Source organism: Corythoichthys intestinalis, chromosome 2 (assembly GCF_030265065.1).
Source record: "Corythoichthys intestinalis isolate RoL2023-P3 chromosome 2, ASM3026506v1, whole genome shotgun sequence".
NCBI classification, from domain to species: domain Eukaryota; kingdom Metazoa; phylum Chordata; class Actinopteri; order Syngnathiformes; family Syngnathidae; genus Corythoichthys; species Corythoichthys intestinalis.
Window position 1 is genome coordinate 47,549,964 of NC_080396.1, and position 10,351 is coordinate 47,560,314.

Consider the following 10,351-nt stretch of genomic DNA (forward strand, 5'->3'; position numbering starts at 1 on the left):
GTCCTGCTTGCAGGGCTAGTTATTCTTGTTATTTATATTTAGTTTATGTATACATTTTTGTTATTGTTGTTATGGCATTTTATCGCAGACAAGCGAGAATCATTATTCTAGGTTCAGCATTCTGGCAAATGTTTTCCATTGTGGTTTGTAGTTGTCCAATTTATTTGTCTGTTTTGCAGATATTTTCTCCAATGTTATATGTTCTATGATCAAATTAAGCCATTGGCTCGTGGTAACATTTTGGTTTATTTTTCCAATTTAGCAAAAAAAAAAAATTTTTTTATAGCTATTGTTAAATTGCCAGTAGAAGACAGGCTAGATTATTTGAGTTATTCACCGCATTCAGATCACCAAACAGACAAAGATTTGGAGACAATATTCACTACAGTACTGCCATTTTTTGAATAATTGGAGTAACTACATACTGAACAAGTTTGCAATTATTCCTTGTATAATTAATTAGCTCTGAGACAACGAAAATGCGTATACATGCCTAAAATATCACTTAGCCTGCCCCCCTGGATCCCTACCAAATTGCATTCTATCCACGAATAACAGAGGAGCAGCCATTTTAGTTACCAAGAAAACATTTTGATTCCTCCATCCAGGCGTTCTAAAAATTGTTTGATTTGTATAACTTTTTTAAGGGAAAAATGTCCCCATGTAGAGTCTTGTTCCCTGAACCGGTTCTCAAATCCCAACCTTCATTGGGCCAAGACCTTTTACACCACCTATTTCACAAGGGGGGGGGGGGGGGGGGGGGTATGGAGATCTCAAGCCACACGACTCATTAAAAATTTTACGAAAGCGGATACACTGGTGGAAGAGCATTTAATTGTTCTGGCCTTTGACCAAAATACATGCTTGATTTGCTTGAGCCCTACGGAGCCTACTTTCTGTTGAATTCTGCTAAACAAATAAAATTGCCTTGCCTTCCGCCTGTTGCTGGCACGGATACACTTTTCCATCAACACACCCAAATGCCAACAGCCAATCAGAACCAAGACATTAAATGCATTCATTCATCAAATATTTAATATTCAAATTCTAACCTGTCAGTTACATAATGAGAAAGCATCTGTTTGTAGAGGCAAGCAGAAAGGACTAATTAAAATAGCTTGAAAAAGAACATTCTGGGCGTTTTCAAATACAAATTTTCTTGCAAACCTTTTTAAATGACATCAAAGGTTATTTAAAAATGTGATGGGTTATTTTAAAGGCAGGGAAACGCAACTGAAAGAGTTAAAATCCAGACTTGGCATGAATTTACAAACATCGTTCATGCTTGAAACACTCCAGTGTTGGATTAAAGCAATCCTGCATGAGCAACTGAGGTGACTGAATATATGATAGTTATGCCTTAGGACAGACATGTCCAAAGTCCGGCCCGGGGGCCAAATGCAGCCCGTGGTTAAATTTCATCCGGCCCCCAGCCTCTGTCATAAAATCAATAACATCTCCCGCACACAGACTTAATAAATTGGTCAGCAGTACTGCAACCAGCATATGAAGTAGCTTACACACGAAATGCTGCTCCTCATTTACCCACTAAAAGGCAGCAGCACTTGAACCCTTTATTGCCAAATGTATCACATTTGATACACCTAAAATTTCATGATTTTCAGACCAATTTATAATTTTGACATTTGTTTTTGACAAACAAAACAAAAAAAATTATGGATGCAAGTCAACACATGCATCTGCAGGTTCCATGAGAAAAAAAACATGATTTAGCATGGGTTATAGACATTAGAGCGCTTATTACACATATTCATTTTGACTTTTCTTTTCACAAGTTTGAAAAAAAAAGGTTTCATTAGGACCTTATTTTTCAAATTTTGGGATTCTCTGATAATTGCTTCATGTTGCAGGTATTTAAGGGCTAAGCAACAATACTCCGTGTGACCTTCTACTTCCAATTTTCTAAAATGGCGACAATCAACAAAAAAAAGTTGACTGTGACGGCCGACGCTTCAAGGATAGATGATAGATTTCTTCACTAAAATACGTAACAACTGTGTCTTGCCTCATTTGCAAAGAGACAGTCGCTGTTTTTAAAAATTTCAATGCGAGGTAATTACCAAACAAGACGCGCTGACATGTACGACAAAATTACAGGGAAGATACGCAGCGGGAAATTGAAGCAACCTGAAGTTAAACTTCACAGCAGTAGTATTTCGCAAGAGCCCGAGAGTCGAAAGAGAACGCCGCAAAGGCTAGTTGCGAGATTGTTGAAATTATTCATTAAAAAAATAATAAATTAAATGTGACACACTGAATTGCTTGCTAAATTTTGCTTAAAAATATTGTTCGACCTAAAGGACGTCAGCCAAGGTCGGCCCCCCACATTTTTACCTCACCAAATCTGGCCCCCTTTGCAAAAAGTTTGGACACCCCTGCCTTAGGACAAAAAAGAATTGTCATGTTGTGTTTTGAGTTACAAGCGTGGTCACAGAATTAAAAAAATACATGCATGTCAAGGCACCACTGTATTTGGTTTTCACTCATTTGAGGATGGTGTGCCCCTTGACACAGTAAATGGTCCCCCCAAAAGCCAAAATGTTGTTTAACAATGGGGATATCGTTTTATGGTGCGCCCATTATAGCCAATATGGCATCACAAAGTCTCCGCAGTCTGTCCTGCTTTTCACCGCTCTCACATCGCAACAGCATCGAAAAAGCTGCAGCAGTACGTTGTGGACAAAATCGCTCTCCCTCTAGCACGCCCCTCAGCTCACTAGTCAAACTGTGTGGAAGCCAGTCAGTGGGAACATCTAACCTACAGCTCTCAATCACACCGCTTTTCACTTCTAAACACAGCTCGATCGAGCGTCCTGCTGAGGAAATATCGTCTGTCATTTGAAGTCTCGTTTTAACGCTGAACTTGGGCGTCTTTCCAAAGATCCAGTCCCATGCTCGCAACTCTGCAGACTTGGTGCCGAGACCTGGAAACGCAGCATCATCAGCCGGATTCACCAGATTCATTGCAGCACTGCCGCCAAATTCTGAGGACATAAGATGGAAGAAAAAGAAAAGAACAGGTAATTGATTGCATTGATCCCAACTGGCATTCAGATCAAGTAAAACAGTTGAATGATTACTAGAATTTCAGTTCATTTGAATGCTTCGGTTTGTAAACAGTTTGGCTGGGAGTTGTTACAAACTGAGATCGTGACCTGAGATTTCAATGTACCTGCACTGTGCTGATCAGCCAGTGCATCTAGTAGCTCCTTCCATGTCAGTGTGGGTTCATGATCCACCAAGTTGGTCACAGGAGAGGGCACACTAGGCGTGGCGTTGCTGTGGAGGCCCTGGCAGGTGGAGTGCAACACGGGGGAGAGGGCCGAGTGGTCGGACGAGTGCAGCAGGGTGCAATGATGGTAGGATGACTTACGGCTAATTCTAGAGGCACTTCCTGGGGTCAACAACAGAATGTTAGAACGGCGAGACACAATGGATCACCTTGACATACAATGGTCAAGTGGATGACCAGTTTTCTGTCATTTCAAGATAAACAGTGAGGCAATTTTGTAAGAGTTCATTTTGTTCTGCAATTTTGCTAAAAATACACTGAAATCATCTTTAACTATTTAAATGAATGGAAATGCCATGTATTCATTCCAGTCGTCCCCCAAGGAAAAATAATTCATATCTGTGAGTACAATTATGTTCCTAACTTCATACATCAACTTTTACAACTGCCAAGCCACTGTTTGTGTTCAAATGTGTGTGACTTAAATGCCAACATTAAATTCAGTTTCCTGGTTTCTTCCTGTTTATTTTAAAAGAAATGCAATGGAATGTTGCCAAATTTGGAAATTCATAGAAATTTGCAACCCTACCTGTGATTTTGTAGTGCCCCTTCAGGAATATGTCGAATCTTTTAGTAGCTTCAACCTCTAGTCCAGGCCGGAGACAATTCAGGGCCCCAGTGATGACTTTCAGGTTCCTCTGGCGGTCGTACGCCTTCTTTGAAGCAAAGAAGGTCAAGTTCAGGTTCCCTAGGTCATGGAAGACTGTCCCTCCACCACTCTGTCTGCGTGCCAAACATATCCCAGAACGCCTCATGAGCGACAGGTTGCACTCCTTCCATGGATTCTGGTGTCGCCCAATAACCACGGCTGGCGTGTTACGCCACAGCAACAAAACGTTGCGTTGATACAGGTCGACGTTGGCCTCAATCCAGTCCTCCAGGGAAAGGTTCTCATATATGTCGGTTGACTGGGAATATAGGACAAGACCCCCCTTGCTGCTGTCGGTTAACAGAGTGCTGCAGGCGCGATTCACCTGAGTCAGTGTTTTACAACTGCGCATCCTTAAAGAATCTCTGAAGAGATACGTTGTCTCTCTGATGTGTGACAACATGTCTGTCACCTCCACATGTCTCTAGAATGGCCTGGAATGAGAACACAGGTGGTTGGTAGCATAGTGGTGACTGACTTGTGCAGCCGGCATGCTTTAAACCTAGTAAATATTCATGACCTGTTTTATAGCATTGGGGAATCAATTTAAATTAAATGTTGGTGCCAAATGACGAGCGCTGCTTCCATCAGGCATGAAAATCTCTCACCTTTCGGCGAAATTCGCCGTTTTGAAGTCAAAAAGGGCGACCTACGTAAATTGCGTAGATCCGAGGAGAAATTCTTTTTTTTGGGGGGGGGGGGGGGGGGGGTCGGGAGGTTTTATTTAATTATTATTATTATTATCATCATGTGATTAACTTAGTACGTAAACTGAGCACTTAAGAACACAGTCAGCAAATCCTTCTAGATGCTTCGCTGACGAGAACCAATCATCGGTCCAAGCTGCGTTCCATTATTCCAAACGCGCGCACTCCTTACTGTACATGGAGTGCTCGGAGAGCCTTTGGTTGCATTGCAAAGCTGCGGGAAAAAAAGCAGGCCTTATCCACAACGGGGCAGACCAGAGCGCAGCATACACACTTGCCTGTATTTGCCAGCAGATTGAATTTGGTGAGTAATGGTTTCAATCGTTTTCACATTTTGCGATATAAAAAAGTTACTGCCATTCGTTGCAGCTTGTGTTGAACACTGCCAGAGGTAGCCAAATCTCCCATGAAAAAAATAGCTCTCGTTAAATTGGCGTCAAGCTTGTGTATTTAGCGGGAATATAAACGAAGAAACACACTGTTGAGTAAAATTAGGCGACATGCTCTCGGATGGAGGGGGCGCCTCACATCGTCCGCCGGAGACGCATTATTTTCGGCTTGGATTTGAGCTGTCGGCCGGTGTCGGCACAACACCGGCCCGACGAGTTGTGGGAATGAGTCCTGCTTCTTAAAGCTTTTCAGAAATACAGGGATCCCTCGTTTTTCGCGGTTAATGGGGACCAGAAGCCCGCCGCAATAAATGAAAACCGCGAAGTAGCGCCCCCCCCCCTCCATTTTTTTGTACGTTCAATGCATTTATTCAGATTTTACATTGGAAAAAAGATACGACATGATAAGATAAGACATGCTTTTTCACTTTTTTCACCAAAGTATAATTTATAAATGGTTTTCAAGCACTTCAAAATGTAAGAATTATGGTAAGTTTTAAACATGTTACTGCCCCACCGAATTATTTTTAAACAAGAATAAAGTAGTAAGAAAATGCTTGGCTTTATTAAATGCTTCATAGTGAGTCTACTCAAACCCTCTCAGGCTTTGGTAAACGGTGATTGACACATGTGCGAAGTTTTTCTTTTTATATATATTTTTTTGTTTGAAGCAACTTATTTGATTGAATAATAAAGACACAAATGTCCTAGCCAAAATGTGGCCCAAACGCAAAACAACATTACTTCAATGGAAAAATTTGTTTCAATCAAGAAAAATAGTTTTCAAATGCTTTTTTTGTCTCAAATTTATTTTTGCAATCAAAAACTATTTTTTTTTATTGAAGTGACTTTTTGGGGATTAAAAGTATATACTGTATTTTGATTGAAGCAACTTTGTTTTTGATAGAAGTAACTTTGTTTTTTGATTGAATAATAAAAACACAAATCTACCTCCATCGTTATTGAGAGAGAAAGAAATTAAGAAAGCTTTAAAACTAAAAGCCACCGGGGAGTCTGTTTTTTTGTTTTTTTAAATATTTATATTTCATTACATAGACATGCGTCGTAGGGAAGGGAGATTGAGGGATAAAAAAAGGAGTTAGATGAGGCTGCTAAAGGCAGTGGATACCTCATCAGCTGGGTGAATAGCAGACCTGGTAAGAACAAGTTTGCAAGGATAGTCGGGTATTAAATACAATTATAAACACAATTACAATGTTATTTTTCTACAAGATTTTTATGTCATTGCTTTATTAATCATTAGGTGCTAGAGTTGTTAAGTATGGATAATAATGAAATAATAGTTTTAAGAAAACTGTGCTGTTGGTGGCTCAGTGACCATCTGATGTGGTTTGTTCTCAGATGAACAAGTTGAGGAAGGAAGTTTTGACGCAGAGGTTGAAGGAAGAAAAGAGGCAGACTGACTGAGTCACAGCCAGAAAGTGTTGATGACAGTTTTGATTTCTATTCACTGTTGCCCCCTCCCAATTAAAGTATGTCACAGTCGCAGCCAATTATTATCTAAAGCTGGTTAAAATTGAAGTTATGTTGTTTTAAGGTGTAGCAAATACTTGTTCATGTGCCCCTTTTGATCTACGAGCACCCGCCCCTCCACCGGTCTCTGCACGGCCCTGCTGAAACACAGTGTGGGCCGACATAGCTCAATATTTTGTTGGGGTGTACAGTGTACTGGAACATATTTCCTCCACACCCTTCTCACCTTTTTAACCCCTGACCCATTTTCATGCCTGACCCTATGATTGGAGAGCATTCCATAGTAGGCTGTAAATTGTATATGGCGGAAAACACTCAGGTAACTTGGAATTTCCGCTCTGAGACCCCCAATTTGGCCAACTTTCAAAATTGTCCGATATGCAAGTGTGATACATCATTGGAAATCTTAAAATCTCAATTTTTTGTGGGAGGAAAAATTTTTAACAGGAGGGCATTCAAAAAAAAAAAAAAAAAAAAAATTAAACAGCAAAACCCTATCTGGAGGTGAGAGCACGCGAGAGCAGAATTACAGACGCTATGACTTTAAAGAGATTATCGCGCACTTACCTTTTTTCGATCCACAAACTCCATCTGGCATGTATCTCCAAGTGTCATGACACAGCTGTGAATGGCCACAGCTGGATTTTCTGGGGATTTTATGGGTGAAACATGATAATATAACAAGGGTCGCGGTGCAGAAATTGCAGCAGTGGTCGAGATGTTCTTTTTCATATATGTACCCTTTTAAACGTTTCCCCCCCCCCCTCAATTTTTCTTTGTTTGGATCGATTATTTATCATCTAAAATATGGGAGAAAATGCGACAGTAACCAAAAAAATACAATTAAGCAATAGTTATTAGGTAGATATCCATGACTTTTTTACAGACACCATTTTTTTTCATTGTGACGTCATTTGTTTAAAAGTTGCGAGTGAATAATTTTTTTAAGTCGTTTTTTTTTTTTCTTAACACGAAATATTAGACATCAATTAATGATTCTAAGTAAAGATACACGATAATATCGGTCGCCGATAATTATCGGCCGATAATGGCAATTATGACATCACACAGATAATCCAGATAATAAAAAAATTCAACCGATAATGCAATCCGATAATTATATACTTGATTTAGCCTCCAAATGTGCACAACCGAAGAATTCAGCACGCCGCTTCCTCAACCCCTCCCCTTTCTGAAGCCGCTGAGGGAGGAGGGGTTGAGGAGGCGGAGTTACACGACAAGAAAGAGTTGAATATTATGGCGGCTGCTACTAAAAAAAACCACGCTCTCGCCATCTGCGAAACATGTACCGCAGAAGTTTCACGAGGCCAAAAGAAAGCGTCCTCATTCAAAACCACAAACACAGCATCCATTTAAAACTGCATCACAAAGATTTTTGGAACAAATACGAGGCTGCTGCTAGCGGGAATGCTAAAGCTATTGTAAACACTAAGTTAAACTACGGGGCTTGTGATGATACAGAGTCGGGTCGCTTGGGAAAGCAGCCCAAGGCGGGTGGTAAACTCGCATCTAAGGCTAAACACCGGCACGACTGGAGACCGATAGTCGGCAAGTAGCAGTCTTCCGACGGAGCCCGCCACTCTGGCCGGTCCGGCAGGCCGCCGCCGCCACGCCGTTGGCGGGGCGGGCAGAGCCCGGTTCCCCGGCTTCAGGACCTCCGGCGAACACCCCGGTTTCTCGCGCGTTCCCTCACGGCGTGTGAGCTGAGCCAGGCCCCGAATACACCGCGGCGAACCGGCCGGTGCGGGCGGATTATCCGGTACGAATGTAGCCGCCGCCGTGACGAGACACGATTTTTTTTTGCCGAAATGACCCGAGAGCCAAAGCCCTGAATAAAAAAATTATGCAGTTTATACGACCACCATTCTTCATGAAAAACATGCCAATCACATTTTCACCACGTACATTTGGAAAGTGATGTCCAGTAAGCAAGCTTATCATGACGGCACAGTGGTTAGATGATAATTTAAACATGGAGAAAACGGTTAAGATTATTTTCAGCCAGCTATTTTTCTTCCAAGAAATCCGAGAGAAATACACTTGAAGCGCTGGCAGATAATTTCACTTATTTCCAACAGATTTACACTTAAAACTGACTAGTTTTAAGGAAGTGTGTTTTGCAGTGTATTAATGTTATATATGTTAGGAATGGCTTGCTTTTAAAGGCATTTTTGTGCAACTTAGGTATTTACTCTGTAAGTAATTGTTGCCAAAAGTTTACCATTACACAATGTCAGACAATCTGTCATTATTTAGATGTTGGAATTGACGACTTGTTCATATTTTATGTTGAAAAAAAGAGCAATAAACTATATTTTTGCACAGTAATATTTTCTTTTGTGTATACTTTAAAATTTTACATAAATCTTTTAATAGAATTATCGGCTTGACATTATCGGTTATCGGTTGGAATGAGGAGGAAATTATCGGTTATCGGTATCGGTTGAAAAATGTATTATCGTGCATCACTAATTCTAAGCAAGAAATGACAGACATTTTGAATAATAAATTAATTACCTTTGTTTTATGGCATGGTTGAAACAAAAGCGGTTGCGCGACATCTGTAAACGGGGGCTTCCGGGGTAAAACGGGCAAATTAAAAATAGTTTGGGGGCTTACTGCGCCATGAATCTGCTATGGCAGCATATAGACATATTGTTCTGTCAAACACAACAGTTCTTTTGTCTTAAAATACAGCACTTTATTTTAGAGAGGAGGGCTCGAGCAGAAATTGCTCTACTTCTAGTCTTCTTCTAGTCTTGTCTGTGTTTTCCGCCATATATATATATATATATATATTGTATAAACATATATTCATATTATTAGCACATCTATCTGCTAATGACAAAACACAATACTTACATACATAAAATATTATTGTTTCCCAGGTTTACTTTCTATTAAAATTTACCACACAGACCTCACAAAAAAATGCAAGGCATCTTCCACCCCTTTGCAAGTCAACACCAGGCTGCAGCCTGGCTCAGATTATAAAACAACTAGGGTGCACAAGTAGACATATCACTGTGCACTTGTTGACATCTGTCAGCCATTAGTGCTAATAATGAAGCACTCGGTGTTAAATTGTAAAATTAATTTGATATTATGCTAAATATTAATAATATTTCAATTAAATATTACAAAGCTATTTTCATTATGTCCAAAGTTTTTTTCATCACTAGTAAAGTGTTATTCTACGTTATTCAGTTCGGCCCAGAAATGACGTCATAACTCGTCCTTGCTGAGCACTCTTTTGCTAGCTTAGTATCATCACGATACTCGTAGAGCAAAAACACACATTGTAGCCAATGTATTCCACTAAAATATTAAAATAATTGCCTCTGCAAAGACATTCAAACAAACGAACAAGTTCTTACGTGCTTAGGATAAGTGTAGTTGTTGGTGTACCGCTGGAGCTGGTCCGTCACTGTAAAGTTACCGTGCAGATGCAGCTGCTGAGTAAATCTTTCCGACCCATCAGCTCAAATTAATATCTTATTAAAAATCATTACATACAAAATATAGAACGTGTTAAACAGCTGTTTAGTGTGTGCAAGTCTAAAGAATATATGTAGTGATAGTGACATTACATGTGTTAAACAGTAATAAATCATGAAATCAGTTTCATTCCAGGTGTTTTTATTTTTCTATCTGCATAACAGACATCAAACTATTTGGTCTAACCAGTTAAAGTTGGGTAAGTTTGAGAAAAACATCAACTTTTTTTTTTTATTTAACTTAAAATTGAACGTAAATCATATAATGCAATCAATATAGC

General features: G+C 39.9%; 1 protein-coding gene across 1 annotated transcript; it reads right to left on the reverse strand.

The window, feature by feature from the left end:
• Positions 1-894: 894 nt before the first annotated feature.
• Positions 895-10,039, reverse strand: lipt1 (lipoyltransferase 1). The gene is made up of 4 exons (XM_057821042.1): positions 9,951-10,039; positions 3,843-4,396; positions 3,194-3,415; positions 895-3,005 (listed from the first exon to the last, which is right to left on the reverse strand). Exons 2-4 carry the CDS (start codon positions 4,363-4,365, stop codon positions 2,587-2,589), a joined length of 1,164 nt encoding a protein of 387 aa, XP_057677025.1. The 5' UTR covers positions 4,366-4,396; positions 9,951-10,039; the 3' UTR covers positions 895-2,586.
• Positions 10,040-10,351: the final 312 nt, after the last annotated feature.